General features: G+C 59.6%; 1 protein-coding gene across 1 annotated transcript; it reads right to left on the bottom strand.

The window, feature by feature from the left end:
* Positions 1-6,507: 6,507 nt before the first annotated feature.
* Positions 6,508-22,226, bottom strand: ITGB2 (integrin subunit beta 2; the record flags this gene model as incomplete). Its single annotated transcript, XM_082839917.1, has 15 exons — positions 6,508-6,916; positions 7,057-7,223; positions 8,970-9,172; positions 9,340-9,559; positions 9,677-9,921; positions 10,006-10,193; positions 11,670-11,810; positions 12,610-12,699; positions 15,035-15,130; positions 15,917-16,072; positions 16,951-17,192; positions 17,433-17,603; positions 18,876-19,056; positions 21,775-21,863; positions 22,169-22,226. 15 exons carry the CDS (start codon positions 22,224-22,226, stop codon positions 6,854-6,856), a joined length of 2,310 nt encoding a protein of 769 aa, XP_082696043.1. The 3' UTR covers positions 6,508-6,853.
* Positions 22,227-22,730: the final 504 nt, after the last annotated feature.

Here is a 22,730-nt window from a genome sequence, read left to right as displayed (position 1 = left end):
AAGACCACCTTCCCGGTAGCAGCAGTGCTGGGATCAGGGGTGGGCCGTCCGTCACGGGGGAGGTGTCTGCCATCTTTGACCTAATTCAGGGCCCCAACGTCACATACTGGGTCGTGTTCCACTGCTGTCCCACACCTACCTCAACTCTTGAGGGCTGCGGTGAAATCCGGGCAGTGGGCTTTGCAGTCCAGTACGGAATCTAGCTGACCCCGGCGAGGTAGGTGTGGTGCAGACTTATCAGAGCATCCCTCCCTCTCAGTGTGCTGGGATTCAGCGGTGTGGCATTTAAAATCTTCCGTACTTGCCCTCCCTGAGACGGCCCCAACTGGTTGGAATGTAACTGGTCCTCAACCCCCAGGGTCAGTGTGGAAAGACTTTTCTCGGCCAGGAGGACACAGTTGGTTGCAGTGTATTTGTGCCTCTGCGATGTGCAGGGACCAAAGGCAACGTGACCTCATCCTTCCCCGCTGCCAGATGTGGAAAACTGGGCCCAGCAGGGTGCCTGCGGAAGGTCATAGGGCCAGGAAAACAGCGCATCAGGACTGTGAGGCTGGCATCCCAACCCTGCCAGCTCCTACCTCCATGACCTCCGCTTCCGTGCGCTTTAGCGGCACAGCTCAGCTCACAGCACTGCTGACCATCACAAGGTCACGGGGTCACGCACAGAAAGGACCCGAGGGCCGCAGGTTGGGGCCCACTGTTAGCGTCCCTGAGCCTGGCGCTCCTGCACACAGTGACTGCACGTCTGTGACGTCACACCAGTGTGGATGTCCAATGTTTTAACAAGCATGCCTTCAACTTGCCTCTGGCTCTTTGTAGAGGGACAAAGTTCCTTCCTGTTCATGTGAGGCAGCAAAGGGCCCTTGACTGCAGTAAGCTGTGTCTGCCCTACATCCTCCAGTTCAAATACTTCCTATCTCCCTTTGGTTTGGATCTTCTGTTATAGAAAAAGATGTTTAAAGACTCATTTGCCATTGGAACTGGAGTAAACACCAGCCCGGGATAAACAACAAGGTCCTACTGTACAGCACAGGGAACTATATTGAATATCCTGTGATAAACCATAATGAAAAATAATATAAAAAAAGAATGTCTATATGTGTATAACTGAGTCACTTGTCTGTACAGCAGAGATTGGTACAACACTGTAAATCAACTAGACGCCAATTAAAAAAAGTTTTCTTAAAAAAGAAAGTTTTGGAATTAAAAATACCAGCCTGGGCTTGGAACTATGGCCCCAGAAAGCAACATTGTTTCATCGTAACAACCACACAACAACCATGTACTGGCATTTGAAGGACATTGGACATTTGTAAACATTAACCAAGACACAGTGAACGCTACTGCATCTCAAACAGTGCCATCAGCAATGGCATTTTAAAATACAACTGAGCTGTGGGACAATTCGACAATGAGGAAGTTCAAAAAATAGTCAGGGGCTTCCCTGGTGGCACAGCGGTTGAGAGTCCGCCTGCCGATGCAGGGGACGCGGGTTCGTGCCCCGGTCTGGGAAAATCCCACGTGCCGCGGAGCGGCTGGGCCCGTGAGCCGTGGCCGCTGAGCCTGCGCGTCCGGAGCCTGTGCTTCGCAAACGGGAGAGGCCACAACAGTGAGAGGCCCACGTACCGCAAAAAAAAAACCAAAAACAAACAAAAAAACACAACTCAGTAACTAGAGCCCAAGTCCCTGTTTGAAAAGGGGGAGGACGGGACAGCATTATTTAACTTGACACATTCAATTGTCAAAGAGCTTCAAGCTGATAGGAAAGACCCAAAACCACACAGGACGAGAAATACGAAATACAGTGACTTTCCAGAGAAACAGATGAGTATTCTGTTTGCAACCTGGAATTAAAGAAGAATGTATGGTCTTTCCAGAACAGTGGTTAAGGGATGAGATTTGATACAGTTCGTGGTGTTAACTTAGGAGGAGTGTCCAACGGCAGCACCATGGACAGGGCTGTCCGGGGGTAGACCGGCCACGGTGGGCTGAGGCCTGAGCCCGGCTGGTTCTGGAATTCCAGGGCCCCCGCCCCTGGACCGTGCATATGGGAATCACACAATTTGGGCCTTTCACCTGAGTTGTTTTTATTTGGTGGTTGAGTGTGCCATCTGATTTTTTCATCATTGTTAGTACATTCTTTAGTAAGTTAAAGAATTACTTCCAGAAAGGCTGTGTAAACAGATCGAAGCGTCTACCTGGGCCGGTCACATTTTAACCACCGTGATCATTAACACTGCGGAGAGCTCATTTGCAGCTCAGCTGAGGACAAAGGGTGCACTTGAGGGCCTCAGAGTTTGGAGGTGCCTCGGAGGGATCTGGAAAGGTCTGTGGGTGCTCTCAGGCCGGGGAGGGACAGCGGGGCTCTGGGGCAGCGGGAGGGATGGACAGAAGCAGAGGACTGTGCCGACAGGCCAGAGCCCATTTTCTGTGGTTGGGTTAAGAGATGCATGCACCGTGCGTGCACCCAGGGTATGAGGATGGCTCCAAGGGGGGCTGCAATTGGGAAGGGCTCCCTGGTCCCTGCCAGGCTGGAGCTCTTGGAGCCCAGGGATTTGCCCTGGACCGAGACACAGAAAACTCTGCCACCTGCCCCCTTCCACGCGGGCAGTCACGACCCTCAACGCACTTCCTCTCAGGGATGGGGAAGGGGGCTCTTGTGACCCCTTCACCTGCACTTTGACAAGACAGGAAACTTAATTCTTTCAAGGTCATGCAGCCAGTGAGAGGCAGGGTGGACGGGTGGGGGGGGTGGGGGGGCGGGAGGGGAGCGCCCTCTGAGCCTTCACCTGAGGGGGCGCCACCCCCTGCACCCACAGCACCTGCAGCCCCCATGCACAGAGGCACCTTAGGTCCAGAACTAGGCCTCCATTTGCTTGCTTCACCTAACTATACACAAACTATAGAGTGTCACAGAACCACCTGCAGGACTTGGCAAACTCAACCGTGGAACTCAAGCCTGTCCCAGAGCCTCTCATTCAGCAGGTCGGGGGCCAGGCCCCGCCTGGTGAAGCTGAGCCTGCTGTCTGAACCAGCCCTTCAGAAGCGTGGTTCCGGGCCAGCGGGGTCTCAACCTCAGCTGCCATCACCTGAAGTCCATTTAAAAGTGGCAATGCCCGTGCTCTCAGACAGACAGACACACACACGCACGCACACACCAGCAAGGCAGTCAGAACTTGGTGGGCGAGGGGTTGTTTAAAGCTCCCCAGGCACAGGCTGCTGAGACCCTGAGCTGGGAAGTGCTGCTCTGCAAGGGCAATAAGGCACCCACTATTCTAGCTCCTCAACTGCCCAGGTGGAGAGCCCCAGGTCCCGTACAGTAAAAGGCCCTCAGCAGTTAGAATTTAAAATACAAGTAGCGGACTCAAAGCCAGATGCCCTCCAGATGTGCCCATTCGCAGGTCTGCTGGGGGCCCAGAGGGTGGTGTGATACTGTGATTAATAAGAAATATATATTTCGTCTTCATCTGTTCAAGGCACAGAGCTCCTAAAACCCTTGGAATTTCCCAAGTAATCAGTGATACAAGAGTGTCTTTGTTATTCGTAACAGTCCCCTTTCAAGCATATCTGAGTTTGTTCGTGTGGTGACCTTTGGAAAGCAGCTGTGGATGAGATCTGGTTGCCTGGGGAACTTGCAGTCTCCTCTGCGTCCCCTGCCTTCAGGGACGGGAGAGGGGCTGGAGTGCTTTGTTCAACCATGCCTACGCCTGTATAATGGAACTTCCATAGAAACCCAGAAGCACCGCGTTCAGGGAGCTTCCAGTGAGGGGGAGAGTGGGCTCAGAGGGCTTGGGGGCCCTGTGCCCCTTCCCCAACCCCTGCCCTGTGCACCTCTTCATCTAGCTGTTCATTTATTACAAAACTAAACTGGTAATCTAGTGAGTAAACTGTTTTCCAGTTCTGTGAACCCCTCTTGCAAATGAACCGAATCTCTGATCTATAGCTGGTCCGTCAGAAGCACAAATGACAACCTGGGATGGTCAAGGGACGGGGGGTGGTCTTGTGGGAATGAGCCCTTAATCTGTGAGATCTCCAGGCAGACGGTGTCAGAATGGAGTTAAATCTGTGGGAGTCTGGCCAGTGTCCTCAGAGAACTGAGTTAATTGTTTGTTTGTGTGGGAAAAACATACGTACCAGAGATGGCCCACTGTCCAGATTTGCCCAGACTTCAGGGTTTCCCGGGCTAAGGGACTTTGAGGGTTAAAACCATGACATCCCTTGGGAATTCCCTGGCGGTCCAGTGGTTAGCACTCCGCGCTTCCACGGGCTCATCCCTGGTTGGGGAACTAAGATCCTGCAAGCCACAGGCGTGCCCCTCCCCACCCACAAAAAATGGGATATTCCAGGGCCTCCCTGGTGGCGCAGTGGTTGAGAGTCCGCCTGCCGATGCAGGGGACGCGGGTTCGTGCCCTGGTCCGGGAAGATCCCACATGCCGCAGAGCGGCTGGGCCCGTGAGCCATGACCACTGAGCCTGCGCCCGGAGGCTGTGCTCCGCAACGGGAGAGGCCACAGCAGTGAGAGGCCCGCGTAACGCAAAAAAAAAAAAAAAAATACCAGAAGGTGAATGAGGACATCGCCCAAGCTGGAGGGTGCGGCTCAGGACGTTTTCTCTGGTCCACGGGCTTGTGCTGCCGGAGGAAGAAGGGCACTCGCTGGAGTTTTGGGGACCAAGGGGCATCAGGAGGGAATTGCACCCCAGTTGTAACAAAGGAAATATGGTCATTAAGTGTCTGTGGATGCGGATGCACAGGAAGGGCACGGGGACTGCACACAGGGGACCCCAGAGGAAGGAGCCGTTTGGGGGAAGAGTACGAGACTCCATTGGACGTGCCTGTGCGACATGGCGGGGAGGGGGGGGGCGTCTGCAAGGGCTTGGGACCGGAGTGGGGACCTGCGGCTTGCAGATCACGTGTGAGGAGGGGCTCGCCTTCGGGGGGTCATGGAGGGAAGGGTCAAGGCGAGGAACCTGCACAGCCATCCACATTGACCAGGTGGGGAGACTGGATGACCTGCAGCCCAACGTTGTCTGCAAGTGATTCCATTTTGTTCAATCGGGTTTTAACGTGTTGGAAAAATAGAGCCTGATTCCTCGCCTAGGTGTGGAAGGATGCAGCACCACTAAGGCGGTAGAAGGTTAACCGTTGGTTATTCTGTTTTAAACCCGCTTGTTTATGGACAGGGCAGGAAGGAGGGATGCCAGGGGCGCTAGAGTGATGGGCAACAGGCGGGAGCGCCCGTGGGCCTTAGCCACACTCCTCGCTTGGTGTGTGGATGGAGAGGCGTAAGAGGCCTTAGGTGGGATGAGGCGACACAGGACGAGACAGGACAGGGTGCTGGCATCCAAGCAGCAGCGAGTGGGCTCGAGCAGGGAAGGCAGAGCTTCCCCCTGCAGGGGACCAAGCAGCAGTGAAAGTTATCAGCTGCGGGGGTGTAGAGGGGGAGATGGTCACTCTTATTTTTTTAAACCTCGCTCTCAGTCCTGGACCACGTGCTTTTCCGTCTCAGTGGGCATCGTGTACCATTTTACACGGGCTGTGAGGCTACCCTCTGTGTACCTCCCGGAGGGCAGCGAGGGTCTCTGCTTCTGCGCACTGTTCTCTGCACAGAGACGGGCATGGGCAGTGCTCTGGAAGTGCAAGTGCAGGCTCTTAACCACTGAGCCGCCAGGGAAGGCCCTGACTTGATGTGTTTTTAATAAAGAGTTATGCTGGGGTTTTAATAAAAAGTTATACATTTTACGGAAAAAAATAAGGGGAAACAGCATCTGAAACTATGTCTATGCGCGGGAATGAATATCACAGATATGCACCCCGTGCTCACATCTGTCTGCGTCTCTCAGGTCTGTGTAACGTGAGGAAAGAGCAGCGTCGGCAGGGCTGCAGAGGATGTTAACACACCGGAAGAGAGCCCTTTCCTTGGGGACCCAGGACCGCCCCACCCTGACGGGCCCTCACAGGCCACACCCGCACCCTGACCCACACGGAGCCTGCAGAGGTTGGCAGACATGCACATGGCTAGGTGATCACACAAGGACCTGCCACCTACTACCATCACACCTCATCACCTTGACCTCCAGGTCACCCCAGGAAACAGCCCGTGAGAAACACACTTATTTAAACTCTCTTCCACGCATCACCCAAGAGCGGGTGTAGACAGCCGAGAGCGTGACAGACGCCCACTTTCCCATCTTGCCTCGGCCCCGTTCAAGCTCTGCAGGGGGACCCCTTTGCTGGGGCCGTCCCCTGTCTTCTGAAAGCTGCCTAGGAGGTGGGGCCGGGACAGGGACGGAGAGGGGCTTGCACGGCCAGCAGGTGAGGAAGGAGGAAAAGAGAGCCCTGAGCCACGGCCCAAAGTCTACACGGACCCTCGGAGCGTGTGAAGAGCAGTGGAGGTGGGGCACAGAGCGCGGCGCCCAGGGAAGCCCCTGCGGAAGGGTTATTAATTTTTTCTGTACACGTGATTGGGGGCAGCACGATCAACGGGATGTAATTTTACACTCTGAGAAGTTCACATATAAATAAATCTGTACCACCTTTCATCAGACCGCTGTGCTAATTTTTACAAAGGACAACACATGTCTAACCTTATGGGACGCAAGCAATTCCTTCTTCAAGTTGCTATCAAAAGTCAGAAGGGGGAGGCTGGCCCTTCTGATGCATCCCTAGAATTATTTGGCCGCGTCTGTCATTCTGGGGGCAGGAAAAACGGTGGACTTTCAGTTAGTGGTGAAGTTGTCAAGTGTCGCCAGCCGAGTCCACCGGGCGACGGGGTCACGGGCGGCCTGCGGGAGGGGACGTGGCGTGGGGCGCTCCCACCTGGGCGGCACAGGAGGCCCGTCTTCACCAAGCAGCCCTAACTTTCAGCAAACTTAGGGTTCATGACAGTCGTGGTGGCGCTCTTGAAAAGGGGGTTGTCCTGGTGAGAAAAGCAAGCGTGACCTGTCAGCGCAGGGAGGATGAGCTGTGAGGGTGGGGTGAGGCGGCTCGCGCTCCCGTGGGCGTGCCCTCGGCGCACAGGTGGGAGGCGCGCCTTTGCGGGGCCCCGGGGCCACTCACGTTATTCCACTGGGACTTCAGCTTCTCCTTCTCGAAGCGCTTGTACTCCCTGAGGTCACTCAGGTGGGTCAGGACCTTCCAGATGCCCAGCAGGAGGAGGCCGACGAGCACGACGCCCGCCACGGTGCCCCCCACGATGGCGGCGACGTTGGGACCCTTCACGCACTCTAGGCAAGAGGCACACACGCGGGGGCGTCAGGCCCGCCCGTCCCTGCATGGTGTCGGGGCTCCGCTGCTGGCTCTCAGTGACAGGCAGTGAGCAAACCGGCTCTGGCCCCGGCCCCCAGCCAGGGAGGGTGCAGAGCTGGGCACAAGGCCAGGCCGTGTGGTTCCAAATGAAATTGAGAGGCCCTTTGTTCATGGAGAAGGAAAGGGGGCCGAGGGGGCCAGTAAGTAACCAGGGCCAGACCCTGGCCTCCCACCTGGACAGCCAATGACCCAATCACTGGAACCTAGCCTAACCCACGTTGGATCACAGTTTAGGGGTGGGCACTCTCCTCGTAAAGGCATTCCCAGGGGAACCAATGGCAGCAGCCTTGGGAATGAGGGGGGTGGGGTCCCAGTGCCTGAGGCGCTGCACCCAGCCTCCCCCTGAGCTTGGGGGAGGGGAGGCTCTGGACTGCAGCATGCCTGCGCGGCGCCTGATCAAGGCACGATGTTCAGCGTGAGCCCGTCTGCCCGGCTCGTGGGCACTGGGGTTTGCTGGCACTCCCCCCGCACCATCCTGGCCTCTCCAGGGAACCTCCCTCCCTCACAGAAGTGGAACAACTTAGCCAGCGCGCACAAAGCCAGACCTGACCCCACACGTGCCTGTTAAAACACCCGGGGACAGCTGTCTGCACCAGCAGGCTGGGCTCTGCCGCCCTGGTAACAGACAAAGGGCTTGGGCTCTATCTGCCTTCCTGGGGGTCCTGTCGTGGGGAGGGGAGCTGGGAGCAGGTTTCAGTCCTGTAAGGTCCCCGGGGTGGGCTGCTGTCCCACGTCTGCTGCGCTCACCCCAGAGGCCGGCCTCGCGGCCTGTGCCCCACCCCCGCAGCCTCTCTGAGCAGTAAAGGGGCGGGGGTACCGAGAGCTGGTGTGTCCACACGGCTCCCCGTGCTGCTGCTGTAACCCTCAAGCCCATCCCCTCGTGGGTGTGTTACTCTAAGTCCCCGCGTCCCACACACGCTTTGCCATTGTCCACTCAACCTATCTCCTCAACACTGACCTACCCTCCGTCCCTACTTGTTGCCCTCCCTCCTGATCCCGCCCAGAGTTCCATCCAAGGGCAAGCTCTGTCCACGCCGCCCCCAGGACCCCAACCCCGCCCTGCTCAGTGCCCGGACTGGGCAGTGGCCCTTCCCAGGTCTGCACCCGGCCTGTGAGAGCACAGCGCACTCCTCTGAAAGCCGGCTGGCCCTCCGGTGTGTCTGGGAAGAGACATAAGCCCAACCCCTCCCACCCCGCCCCCGCCCCCGGCCTCACAGGGGCCCAGTAAGAGCCCAGCCCAGCACCTCTGACCCTCTCATCCCCTGGTCTCAGCTGCAAGCGTCCTCTTCAGAGAGACCTTCTGACCTCTGAGACACGCCCCGCCGGCGTCTTTACCCCTGGGAACCGGTTCATGTGTCCCCACCCCGTGTCCCGGGAACCTATGAAGACAGAGTCAGCCTCTGGGACCCTGGCGAGCCGGGCGGCAGCCCCTGGGGAAGCCGGCTCCGGCTCCGCGGGCCCCTCCAGGGCCAGGGCCGGATGTGGGTCCGGCGGCCCCAATGGTCCCCTGGGCCGGCTCTCGGGGCTTGCGCTCCAGGCCGCGCTCAACGCCAGCGCTCCGGGAAGCGCCCATGCGGGACAGCCGGCCGCCCCGGAGCAGGGCGCATGGCGGGCGGGCTGAGCGGTGCGGGGACCCGGTCCTGACCCCACCCACCCGGGCTCACCGCGCGTGTCGTTCACGTGCACGTCGTATCTGTCCCGCCCCTCGCGCTGCAACAGGGTGTAGGTCATCCAGCAGCCCTCGGAGTCGCGCTCCTTGCACGTGCGGCCGGGCAGTGGCCTGGGCAGCAGCTTCGTCTCCCCGCACGCTGCACTGCAGTTCTTGGCGAAGGGGCCCTGGTCGAACTTCAGACACTCGGCGCAGTTGCTGCGGGCGAGGCGCGGCGTGACCGCGGGCAGGAGGGGCGGGGGCGCGGGGCCCGGGCCACCCGGAGCTGCGGGGCCGTCCTCAGCGCCCCGCGCCCCGGGTCCGGCCGGACGGCGGTTTTCCCGGGCCGCGGAGGCGCGAGGCGGGCGGGGCAGCGGGATACTCACGCGTAGCGGGCGCAGGGCGCGGGGCAGCCCGGGCACTCGAGGCACAGGGGCGGCTGGTAGCCGGAGTCGCACTGGCACACGTTGCAGCGGCACCGGCCGCGGCCGCTGCACTCGACGCCATCCAGGTTGAGGCAGCCCTTCGTAGACTTGAGGCACTGGCACGCCGAGCCCTCGTGGCCGTTGTGGCACCTGCAGGTGCCGCAGAAGCAGAGCCCTCGCTCTGGAAGACAGGGGCCCCCGCAGACTCAGCCCCGCCCGAGCCCCAGCCCGAGCCGCCCCCCGCAACCGCCCCAGGGGCGGCTGAGGCTCCGCCGGTTGGTCTGTTCCCCGCGCTCACTCTCGCCCCCGCAGACTTGGCCGTCGTAGCGCTCGCAGTTGACGTTGTCACACTCGCAGAACTGGCCGTAGATCTTCTTGTTGGGCACATCGCTCGTGTGGCACACGCACTGCCCGCAGATGCAGTCCCCCAGCCCCGAGCAGATGATGGAGCCATTGTCCTTCCGGCAGCTTCCCTCCAGCTCCTGGCTGCTCCGGCCCTGCGTCTGGCACTCGCAGTTCTTCCCTATGTAGCCGGCGTCGCACCTGCATGGGAGATGTGGGGTCAGGGCCCTCCCGCGCGGGCTCTGCCGTGGCGCGCCTGCGCGGGAGGCGGGGCCGCGGCCGCACCTGCAGACTCCGCACTCCATGGAGCCCCTGCCGCCGCAGAGGTTGTGGTCCCGGCTCGCGTCCCGGCACCGGCACTTGCACTGGGGGAGGACCTGCACAGTCACCGTGTCCGTGAAGCCCAGCGCCCGGATGACGAATGACTGCTCCTGGATGCACTCTGTGGCTGTGACCTTCACCTGGAAGGTGATCTGTAGTGGGAAAGCAGGGCTCAGGTGAACATTGGACCCCGGGCACACAACCCTGCTCCCACCTCCTCCCTGGGCAGCGTGGACAAGGGCACGGCCTAGCAGGGTGAGGGTCAGCGTCCTGGGCTCCCAAGCATGGAGGGGACCGCCTCTGCTGGGCCCCCAGGGGAGTGCATGTCGGTGGGGGGAGGGAAGGACATGGACACTCCAGGTGGTTCCAGGACTTGGGAGGGGAGATGACGGAAGAGAGGATGCGAGTTGGAAACTCAGAGTCAGAGATGCTGGAACATGCCCTCCAGCCCTCCTGCAGCTCCCCCCCCCCCCATCCTCTGGTGGCCTGGACTTGAGCAGGGATGTCTTTAGAATACTTTTTTTTTCTGCGGTACACGGGCCTCTCACTGTTGTGGCCTCTCCCGTTGCGGAGCACAGGCTCCGGACACCCAGGTCCAGCGGCCATGGCTCACGGGCCCAGCCGCTCCGCGGCATGTGGGATCTTCCCGGACCGGGGCACGAACCCGTGTCACCTGCATCGGCAGGCAGACTCTCAACCACTATGCCACCAGGGAAGCCCTAGAATACTTTTAATCTCACATCCCTTTAAAAAAATTTTAGAATGACTCTGTAAATGATGTATATTTTCTCCATGTATTTTGTCCTGAAGCCTGGAGGCTAAGATGCCAAAATCGCACAGGAAGTCCTAGGTTCTGCATGTGGGGTTGTATTCTGACCCCGAAAGCCCAAGGGGAACCGAGCGGGCAGGGCAAAGTCCCTGCCACTCACACAGCACTGCTGCTCAGCCAGCACTGAGCTTCAGGGGGCACCAGCTCGGCCACGGCAAGCCTCACTGCAAATCAACGTGAGTGAATCTCCAACCCGTACGTGAAGACAGAGCAGAAACATCAGGGAAGTAAGCAATCAGTCACAAGATTGAATAAATTCCTGTCTGAATCACCCCGTATGAGGGGGACACATTTCACTAAAAAGTCCCACACATTTAGTAAGTCACATAGCTGAAAGAATTCCGATGTCGTTTAGAAATAAAAGCAAGTATTTTGCTGAATATTAATTCACAGCTGGAGAAAGGAAAAGTTTAATTGTTCTGGTCACGACAAATTAAAAATATCAGGGACATAACTCAGTGCCTGTTTATAATCATTTGTGTGGCCCCTGCTTTAATGTGTTTGTCACAAAACAAAAACACGAAAATCAAAGCAAAGCAGATGCCCCGTGTAGTAGGAACGCCCTTCTTAGGCGGGTGGCGCTGTACCCGGCATCTGCCCCCAGGGGGCGCTGCCGTCCTCGCGGCGGCCGGTGTACACCGGGCCGCGAACAGTGTGTGTGGATTTTCAAGGGAAGGAACTGGACCCGCGGTGGACTGGACCCCGCCTCTTGCTGGTCCCTGTGAAGCCGTGTGCCGGGGTGCACCCTCCCTCGCTGTCCCTGGGGGAGCCCCTTCCAGAGGCCGGGAGGGAGCCTCACCGGCACGTTGATCTGGACGCCGTCGCAGTCCCCTCTGGGCTGGTCCACCTTCGCTACCCCGTTACTGCAGAAGGAGTCGTAGGTGACTTTCAGGGTGTCAGGGAGGGTGTTGTGATCCAGAAAGACTCTGGAGGACAGTTTCTGTGGGCAAAGAGCACCGTGCTCAGGCTCATCCCGCTGCCCCGGCCCTCCCCGCCCCTCCCCAGCCGATGGGCGGCACGCCTCTCATCCCCCTCCCTCCACCCGCGTGTCCACTGAGAGCTCCACGGGTGCCGGGTCCTGCACCCCATGCCACGCCCCCCGAGACAGGCCAGTGGAAGGGACAGACGTGGAGACGCGTCACAGCCCTGCAAGAACGGGAGCTTGACCGTCCACCCACCACTGAAACCCCAGTGCGTGGCACAGGGTGGGAGCTGGAAAAACTGTCTAAGTGAATGAGAGAGAGCGAGACAGACCGTCAGACAGGAAGAGAGACAGAGAAACAGAGATAGAGAGAGACAGAGAGGTGAATGAGCCACTCACTGAAGGTGGCATCGTCGGTGCAAAGACAGAGCCCCCCCCATGGGCAGCATCTGGAGTTTGGGAGGGCCTGCTCGGGGTGGGGGTGGCTAGGGCTCCAGGAGGGTACGAGCAGCAAACGGAGCCGCCTCAGTGGGGCTCTGACTCAACGCAGTGTCATCAGTGCTTACTGGGTGCTCCCAGCGAGCTGTGCTCGCAAGGCCAGCAGACCCTTTGGCTGGAAGAAGGCCTGATGCCTGTGCCCCAGGGGAGGCACGGAGGGCCTGGGGTGGCACCTACCACACCGTCAACGAGGAGGACAGCTGCCCTGGGGAAGTGCCCGAGGATGGCCCACAGAACGCAGGGGCTCTCCTCTCCAGACCTTCCTCCTGCTGGCCTGCAGCGGGGCGGCGTCTTGGCTGACTACCCGGGGGGCACTTACGTTGTAGGCGTTCTTAATAAGCTGCACTACGTTGCTGGAGTCGTCTGACAGCTCCCCGACTGCAGACTTGGGGATGATCTCCGTGAGCTTCTGTCAGGGAAGAAGACAGGTGGGCGTGGCCAGAGCCCTGGTACCAGGACACCTCAGCATCCACCCAGTTTTGTAATAACACCCCAGGGGGTTTCCTTCCTGCTTGTGAGCTGGCTCAGACAACCCTGCCCCCGATTTCTTACTGTATTCAGGTAACACAGCACGTGGTCCAGTGTTGTGCAGGCAAACGTTTAACCACTGGCTCTCAGGAAGCACACCCTGAATTGCAGCGTTTGCCGATTTCCTCAGTAGAAATACTCCACCCTTGTTGATTTCCCAGCACTGAAGGCAGAGCCAGGAAGGCGTGCCTCGCCATGGTGAGATGCCACCCCAGGGACTTCCCTGGCGGTCCAGTGGTTAAGAATCCGCCTTCCAATGCAAGGCACACGGGTTCACTCCCTGGTCGGGGAACTAAGATCCCACACGCCAAGGGGCAACTAAGCCCGTGTGCCACAACTAGAGAGCCCACGCTGCAACGAAAGATCCCACGTGCCTCAAGATCTGACACAGCCAAATAAAATAAATAAATAAATAAATCTATTAAAAAAAAAAGATGCCACCCCATCACGCAGATGTGATAGGCACAAACAACCCAAGGGCACAGGTAATCGTGAAATGTGGCACAAAACCAGGAAGCGATGTGTTCTGAGCGTGTGAGCTGACCTAATCTAACTTTCACAATGGCTGTGTGTTAAACAACATTGTGGCAATTGGGTCTGGCAGGCGGGGCCGGCTGGTCCAGCGGCACCTCTGGGGTGGGCAGGCCGGAGCCCGAGGTCATGCAGACAAGTCTAGGGCAGCCTCCAGGGAACATCTGTGTCCCCTGCCACCCTTAGCTTAGCCCATCTTTCACGGGAAATTGCACCATCACTTTATCTTGCAGAACCAAGGGTGGGTCACGTCCTGCCACAAAGCCCTGCTGTGGCGCCCCAGAATGGAGTCCAGGCTCCTCCACACAGCTCACAAGGACACACAGCCTGGCCACCCCACCTCCGGCCTCTGCCACCCTCTCCTCTCCTCCTCAGCCTCGGGACCCCGCCAGGGCTCGGAGACCCCCCGGCCACCTGCTCTCCATTCGGTGCAGAAACACATACTGAGGAGGGTCCAGCGTAAGCTGCCCATACAGACTCGGGCCTCCTTGACCCCCCCTCGCTAGGAGCCCCGGGAGTGGGGTCAGGAAGCTAAGGCTCAGAAAGGCCTGTGACCTGCCCGGGGCCTTGTCCTTGCTGTTGGGGAGCAGGGCCTGGGGTCCGAGTCTCCCGTCTCCAGCTTCTACCCCATCACCACACTCCCTTCTGGGACACGATCCCTGCCCTAATAGCAAATCACTGGGACCTGCTACCACCTGGCGAGGAGGAGACTGTCACGTCCCGTAACACGGTCAGGGACACGGCAGCTGCGAGGCCCTGACTTGCCAGCGCTCGGGCAGCTCATGTGGGTGGGTGGCCTCTCGGCGGCACCCGGCCACCAGCCTTGCTGTCCTTGTGGCTTGGCCAATACCCACTGCCAGCCCCCGGGGGGTCTTCCAGACACCCGCCCCTCCTCCCTCGGCATCCCCTGGGAACGCTGATGGCAGGCGCGGCTGGCCCCACTGGCAAACGCCCCACACAGGCACAGCAGGCCACAGGCCTCAGCAGGAAGGGGACCGGGACTTAGGGAAGGACAGGGGCCGGGAGGCGCTCCCAGCCCATCGCAGCCAGAGGCCACCACGCTGAGCCCGGCAGATGAGAGCACAGCAACTAAAACAGCCCCACAGTGACTGGGAGAAGGAGGAGGGATGAGAAACGCTCTACGACAAAGAAACTTCCCCACGAGAATTCCCCACGCCACAGAAAAATTTAGTAAGAACAGCAATTCAGAAAAGTCGGGACAGACCCAGGTCTCCTGAGCCGGGAAGGAAGCGCTGTCACAGCTGCTGGGGGGCCCGGGCACCTGCTGGTTATGGGGGTGTTTTCCTCGCGACACTGAGCCGTGCGCTGGGGGTTCCGGAGCCCTCCTGCGTACACCTTACACTGCGTGAACAGTGCTGACGTGCAAACGTATGTGGACGCAAAACAAGGAACTTTCCCTGACGTGAAAAACGGGGTCTGCAGACCCAAAGGGTTTCGCTGAGGCAAAACCACGATTACTGAAGTGCAAGGACTCGTCAGTGTCACGCGGCCTCAAGAGGCCTCATCCCCTCAGCAGCAGCGCTCACTCCCTGACACTCCGGGCCGCTGTGCGGCCACAGCCCACGCACCCAGCCCGGAAGCAGAACTCAGGCCGTGGTCACCCAGGATTTGGTCACCATCCAGTTGCGACGCCTCTTCCTGCCGGATTGCTCAAGCCCGCTTACCTCGTACGTTGCCACCATTCTCTTGGTCACAGCAAAGATGGGCTGGATATTGCTTTCTGCCAGTTTGTGCGCCAGCTGGCCCACCGATGGGTAGTCCTAGAGAGGGCACCCCCGGTCAGATGGCTCCCAAGGCTGGGGACAAGCCATCCAAGCTGCCTGTCCGCTCCTGTCGGCAGAAGTGACGGCCCGGGGCACAGAGGCTCCGCCTGCCTCCTGCTGTGATGGGGCCGTTCCCAATGATGTTCGCAAACGCTCGCAAACGCGTAAGATGATGGGATTAGGAGGGAACCGGACAATATTGAAATACACTCCAGAAAATATTAAAAGCTGAGAAGTGCTTCCTGATCAATGCACTAAAAAAGAAATCCAGTGGCAAGCAGCCGCTCCCAGACACGCAAAGCGGAGGAGTGGTGAGCAGCGTTTCGCAGTGTCTGCACTGTGGGGCGCTGGCGAGACGCCTCTGCCTTCTCCGGGAGGCGGCATCTCAGACGCTGCCCCCAGCACAGTGGCACCCATTTTCACAACCTCACGACGTGCGCGATTTCGGGCAGAGGCTCACCGGAGCCTCAGATGTCACATCTGTCCTGTCCCAGTCGGTGGGCCCCTGAGAGCTGCCACCAACACCCACCTCGAGTCTGCAGGCTGCAGGTGGAGGACCCCAAGGGTCACATCTCTAAAGTCCTCTGCAGTGCCTGGGCTTTACGACTCCAGGGTGCCGAGCATCGTCTCACAGCAGCCCTGGACCAGAGAATTCTGACCTCTTGGTGCCGTTCGAGTGCTTCCCCCAGAGCGAGGGCCCCTCCCCACCCCTCTGGACCCCGGGCTGGCAGTGAGCCTACCTCCCCCCCCCCCCCCCGCCCCCCAAGACACCGCCACACTCACGAATTCGTTGCTGCTTTTATACATGTTGTCCTCCAGGTGGCAGCGGCCGTCGTTGGGAGTGAGGATGGCGCCCAGCTTCCCGTCTCCCGCAAAGTGGAAGCCGTCATCCGTGGCAAACACCAGCAGTCTGGTGACGTTGCGCCAGCCGATCTCCTCCTGACAAGGAGAGGGCAGGTGACCTGCCTCAGCTTCCCCAGACTGGGGGGGCCAAGGCAGAGCTTGCCGTGCTGGCCTCGGGGCTGTGTGCCCCCCACTCCTGGGTTTTCTGGGGGGCAGGAGGACCAGAGACAGGGCCCAGCGCCCAGGGGGGCCCGAGAAGTGTCTGTGGGACGACAAGCTCCCAGATGCCCAGGGGAATGCGTGGGACACCGAAGGGACAGGAATGCATGTTTACATTTGCATACTCTGTGGCCCAGTCAGCTCGGACCTGGGGCCACTTCCCAAGGGGACACTCCCAAAGAAGAAAAAGGACTTAGAAATGTTTATCTCACTGCAAACACAGACGGAGGAGCCCACGGACACCGTGATGAGGAGGCGACAGAGCCAGGGCACACGCGCACCGTGACCCGTGACGTCACACAGAAATGAAACTGCGTGTCTGCGACGCAGGATGGCGCTCCCAGGGAGCAGAGAGGCTGGAGGGCTGGGGTCCAGTGTGTGAAGGTGGCGGGACTGCGTGGCTAACCGTGGGTCGATGTGTTGCAACACGTCACAATACAGCGGCGGGACAGGACCATGTGGTGAGGGGTCAGCAGGGGGCAGGGGACAGCCGGCACCGACACTTAAGCCACATGACTGTCGGGGAGCCTGGCCAGGACACCCTCTGTTCCTCGAGGGGCGCTGGAAGTAGGGGTGATTCTACTGCAGGAACCGCCAGGGTTAGGTGGCTCAGGGGTCCTCCTTAACAGGATCATTTCCTTGTATTTAGGCTTCAGAAGGTTTGCACAGGGTCACAAGCTGCTAACAGTGGTATCTGTGGGTGTCGTGACGGAGGCCCCCGGGTCTGGAGAAAGCAGGGCAGGCAGGGGCCTCACCGGGCACGCTGCGACTTGCATCATGGCGTCCAGCCCACCCTCGGGGGCGTCCAAGTTTCCCGAGATCAGCTGCTTCCCGACCTCTGTCCGGAACTGACTGGAGTTGTCGGTGAGTTTCAGCACGTGCCGAAAGGCGAACGGGGACTGGCACTCCTTCTCCTTGTTGGGGCACGGGTTCCGCAGCTTCTCGGGGTGCGTGTTGACGAAGGGGAGCACCGTCTTGTCCACGAAGGACCCGAAGCCTAGGGGTCGGGCGGGCTGTGAGCCCCGGCTTCCCCACCTCACGCCAGAGGGCAGCGGGGGGGGGGGCGGGGAGGAAGCAAGGTGGCCCTTGGGGGGGTTGCACCAGGGACACTAGGTCTGGAGCCCTGGTGCCCTGCCCTCAGGACGTGGGGGCACAGAGGTGCCCGGGGTGGGGGCCTGGGGGGTGTGCAGGCAGCAGGCTGGCCGGGGCTCAGGGGAGGAGGGAGCGGACAGCTCACCGATGCGGCCGGACTCGGTGATCTCGTTGAGGGCCCGGAGCAGGTCGCCCCCCAGCTTCTTGACGTTGATGAGGTCGTCCAGCATGGAGTATGAGAGGTCCATCAGGTAGTACAGGTCGATGGGGTAGCCCTTGGCCCGCTGGAAGGTCACGTTGAACACAGCCGCCTGACCTGCGGGATTTGGGAATCGCAGGAGAGTGAAGGCCACCTCATCTAGCGGGGCTCGGGGGCACTGGTGCCCCCTGCAGGCCTCGGGACCCTCATGACCCCCACTGTCTGAGGCCTGCAGGTAAAATGCAGGGCGCCTACTCAGATTCGAATTTCAGATAAAGAGCACATTCCCAAATAGAAGACTATTTGGGCACAGAGATACTGAAAAGTGTTCGCTGTTTATCTGGCATTGTTGAAATTCGGATCCACCTGGATCTCCCTCGATCTCCCTGGCAAGGCCTTCTCTACCACCAGCCAGCAGGCAAATCCGTCCCGTCCCAGCAAGGGCTCCCTGGCCATCCTGGGGATACCCCCTCTTCCTCAACCACATCCCGCTGGCTTCTGCGCTTCGCCATCTTAATCACCACGTGTACCTCTAATTACTTGTCTATCTGTCAGTGCAAATAGCCTGTGTCCCCAGCTCCCAGGACGGTGCCTAGCACACAGCTGGTGCTGGACAAAGACGTGAGGACTCGAGCTCCGAACCGAGTCCCCTCTGCCTGGCCCACCTTCCAGCACCAGCTCCCACGTGTGGCCGCCCCAGCCCCGCCCAGGCCCGCCCGCCACACCCCCCGCTGCTCCACCATGCCGCCTTCCTGAAGGGCGTTTCTCGGAGCGCTAACAGGGAGCTATGTCCTGAACCTGGGTCCGTGGTCAAGTCAGGTGGGCAGCACTGATTTAAATGGTTACTGGGGTTCCTTGGCTGCAGGACTTGTCAGAGCCTTTACTTTGCCAAGAGTACCTGGCCTTCTGAGAGTGTGACAAATGAGTGCTTTCTAGATGGTTTGTTCTCCCTTGTAAAAAGGACACAGAACTCAGGGTTAAAAGAGAGACTAGGGGGGGTCCCTGGTGGCGCAGTGGTTGAGAGTCCGCCTGCCGATGCAGGGGACGCAGGTTCGTGCCCCGGTCCGGGAAGATCCCACATGCCGCACAGCGGCTGGGCCGGTGAGCCATGGCTGCTGAGCCTGCGCGTCCGGAGCCTGTGCTCCGCAACGGGAGAGGTCACAACAGTGAGAGGCCCGCGTACCGCAAAAAAAAAAAAAAAAGAGAGAGAGACTAGGCACCAGTTGCAGACGGGGTTCTTGGGGGCACCCTCCCCGGGGCAGAGAGAAGAGCTCAGACTGGTTCCCAGCAGTCCCAGGGCCTCGCCCAGCCCACCTGGCTGTCTGACCTGGACACATGGGATACGCGGCCATCAGGGGCTGGCTCACCCCCAGCCGAGGCCAAGCCTACCTGGTCTCAGGTAGAGCGTCACTTTCTGTGGGGACAGCTGCTTCTGGCCCCCCACCTGGTCCTCCTGGGTCGTGGCGTGGCTCCTGGGGTCGATGATGTCATCCGTCGCGCAGCCCTTTGACAGCAGCTGCTCCCGCGTGTCACAGCGAGTGGAGTCAGGCTCCCCTTGCCCCGTGAAGTTCTGGGGGAGCCAGGGGTCAGGGGTCAGGGGCAGAGAAAAGATGGGAGCCCACACTGTGGATGCTGTGCGAAGCTGACCCCCTCATCTGCACCGGATTCAGGTCAGGAGTCCCGGCGGCAGCGGGACGAGGCAGGGGCTGGGCGGCCTCCAGAGGACCTGTTCACGAGGCTTCGCATCCCAGGAGAGCCCGCGAGCGGGCAGAGGCGACTCAGGAACCAAGGGCTCCAGCCCCAGGTGGAGCCACGGGGACTCTCCGCGGCCCACGGAGCACCTGGCCCAGGGTTTTCAGGCCCTTGGGCAGCGTCAGCAGCACCGGACGAAGGAGGGAGTGGTTCCCTCCCAAGGGGACGCGAGCGCCCCCTCTTGGCCCACGTGTCATCCCCCAGGCACCACGCGGATCCGGAATACAGGCCAGGGCTCTGGGCCAGGCAGCTCAGAAGGAAACAGGCCGGAGGGGAGCGTGGGGGTCCTGGGTCTTCCCTCGTGACCACCGTGACCCCCACGAAGGCCCCCTGGATGTGGACACGGCAGGGAGAGAGAAGCGGCCGCAATCGGAGGGTCCTGCTCTCGGCTTCCTCCGACAAAAGGCGGCTCGAGAGAGCAACCGCCGGCAGGAGACCAGGCAGGTGCAGGGGGCGTGCCCAGCGCCGGGGCGGGGCCAGCAGAGGGGCGGTGCTTCCTGAGCTGCCTCTGAACTGTCCTCGCTTTCGGAACCCTATGCATGCTTTAAGTACTCGAGAAAGAAAATTAACAGGAATGGAGAGGGAAGAAACCCCTAAAATGGAATCCACTGGGAAACAATTGAACCCGACTGCATTTCAAATGCATATGACAAACTCAGGAAAGGGAAGGGAGGAATTCACCCTGAGGACGGACTTTTTAAGCCGGCACTATGACCGCACCCCAACGAGAGGAGACGACACAGACCACACCCGATTTCCCCCCTGCAGTGCTGCAGGTAGCAACTCTGTAACCACTTTCTGTGAATCGTAGGATTAAGAAAATGGGGAAGTGTATTGCGGATGCTGGGAGGCTGGCTTCTCATGAAGGGGAACCAGGAACCCTCAGAGAAATGTCTGAGTCCCTAGTGGGGGCGAGGAAAGTGCAGACGGGCCTGGAGCTCTGCCGATCCCAGAGAGTAAGAGAGCTCAGGAAGTGATGCTGGGGCGTGCTAACAGGACACAGGGCCAGCCTGGGGGCTCCCAAAGTCCAAACGGGGAGCACTTCGAGCTTCAAAATGGCAAAATGAAAGTGATAGCTTATAAGCTACTGAATAAAACAAACATCTACGGGTTTACACCGATGAGAGAGACAGAGAGGGGGAGGTTGGGGGAAGGAAAAATTCCTCCTTACGTTAGAAGCCATTAGAAGGAGTAATGAACAGGAATGTCACCATTTTGCAACCATCCCAGTGAGAACTGATTCAGGCAGCCAACACCAACAGATGCTCAAGTTAGTGGGTGTAAGCCTGATGGGAAGCAGAGTATTTCCTGGCCTCGGAGTATCTCCCCACAAATTACTTACTATTGCAAAAGGGAAATAGTGACGTCATGGTGGAGAGCCTGGCAGACGCCACCTCAGCTGAGTGGTCCAGGCTGCATCCCCAGTATCAGGACGGAGTGACAACAGGAGCCCTGTAAGGGGTTCCTGCCAAAAACGCACACCCTGGGCTGAATCAGAGGGAAGGCCAGACAAACCCATAGGAGGGGCATTCTGCAAAACTGCCGTGAACTCCTCAGAAATGGCAAGGATGTGAAAGACAAAGAAAGCTGACGAATGTTCCAGATTCCAGGAGATAAAGAGACATTTGAATGCAATGTGTGGTCCTGGATTATAATATTGACCAGTGGGGTGTGGAGTAGGGTGGGAGGGGGGGATGATATCAAAGACATTATTGGAACAATTGGAAAAATTTGCACAAGGTGTGTAAATTTTTTTTTTTAAGGTGTGTAAATTTGATCAGAGTAAAGTACCAGGTTAAATTTCCAATCTTTGATAAATGCATTGTGGTTTTGTAAGTGAGTACCTTGTTCTCGGCAAAGTCCCTGGAAATATTAAGGGACAAAGGGGTTTGTGTCTGCAACCTACCCTCAAACAACTGAGAAAAAAATAATATGAGTGCATGTGTGTGTTTCCAAACAGACCTGTGGTATCAGAACCTCAGGGACCCCCATGAGGAGGGCGTGGTCAGCATCTGGGGGTCCCTAGGGAAGGGGTCCTCCCCAGGAGGAGGTGGAGCTACCCCACGTCCTGGCCTTTGCCTTTCTTCCCAGAGGGTCTCACAAGTTAAATATGAAGTAACTAAGGACAGCAGAGAGTTAGGTTTCCAGCAGGGAACTTCCCCAGTGCTCCGTGTTCTGGGAGCGGACAGCGGGCGGGCGGCAGCAGCTGCCTTCCTGCTGCAAGCATCTCTGCCTTGTCTCTGGCCAGGGCTCCTGCCTCTGGGGCTCGGGCAGCACCTGTCCAGACCCAGCGGTTTCACTCTCCGGTCTGCCTCCGCCAGGCTGCCTGGGGACATGCTGAGTCTGCCTGTCTGTCTCTGACGGCACCGTGTCCCTGGGCTGCTTCTGCTCCACTAGAAAGCAGAGTGCTGACACTCCTGGAGGCAGCAGTTCCAGAGGCAGAGAAGAAGGTCCAGCCCGGGAGGAGGGAAGTGGGGAGGGCAGGCCAGGCGCGAGGCCCCTCGGGGCGGCGGACAGCGCTCAGTGAGGCTCTTACCAGCTTCTGGCACCAGGCGCAGCCAGGCCCTGACTCGACGCAGTCCCGGCAGGTGCTGACCCTGTACTTGGTGCACTCCTGGGACAGGACTAGGGGAGAGGAGACAGGCTGGGGGGCGTAGCCTGTGGCAGGCACTGGCCGACCCCCCACAGAGACAGCAGGCCCTCCAGGGACTGGGGTGTGAACGGGGTGGTGGAGAGGACCAGGAGGGAGGGAGGAGACCGGGGCCCCAGGGGAAGCGGCCTCCAGGAGGGTGGGCCCCACGGTGGGCGGGGGAATGGAGGAGGGCGGCAGAGCAGGGCCCTTCCTGAGCCTCCACCAGGGGACTTGGGGGCAGGAGGGTGCCAGGGCGGGTCCCATTCCTCCCATGAGGAGCTATCCCCGCGGGACTCACCAGACCGGAGGGCGAGCAGGCTCCCCAGGAGCAGCAGCTGGGGGCGCTGGCGCAGCATGTCCTGTGGAGGGGAGGGGGCGGTGACTGGGCCTGGGACCCCAGACCCTGGGCCCAGAGACGCAGTGCTGGGCGGGCCGTCCCTGCTGCCGAGGGGTGCTCAGCGCTGGGGCGTAGCCAGAACGGGTCAGTCTCCTCGATCCACCTCAATGGGGCTGTGCCGCCAGCGGGAGAGGAGGGCTGAGTGGGGCTGCGTGCACTCCACGCAGCTGAGCCCCCAGCCCCCGAGGACCAGCAGGGAGTGGGTCTCCTCACAGTGACATACGCACACATGCTCACACATACACACTCACCACGCGTATGCACACACGCGCGCCCAAGGTGCCGCGCGCTCCGGGTCAGGGCCCCGCGTGGCCTTCGTGGCCCCGAGTCCTCAGTGAATTGAGCGGAGCTTGGAGCAGAGACTCGGCCGGCCCAGGCCTCCTGGGAGGGGGGTGAACCCGGACTTGGAGGAGAAGCCAACTCTGAGCACCTACCAGCGCCAGGACTGTGCCAGCTGCCCGCT

This window comes from Leucopleurus acutus, assembly GCF_964270905.1.
Source record: "Leucopleurus acutus genome assembly, chromosome: 5".
Classification (NCBI taxonomy): domain Eukaryota; kingdom Metazoa; phylum Chordata; class Mammalia; order Artiodactyla; family Delphinidae; genus Leucopleurus; species Leucopleurus acutus.
Note: the sequence above shows the minus strand (reverse complement) of the source record. Positions and strands in the feature narration are given on the sequence as shown.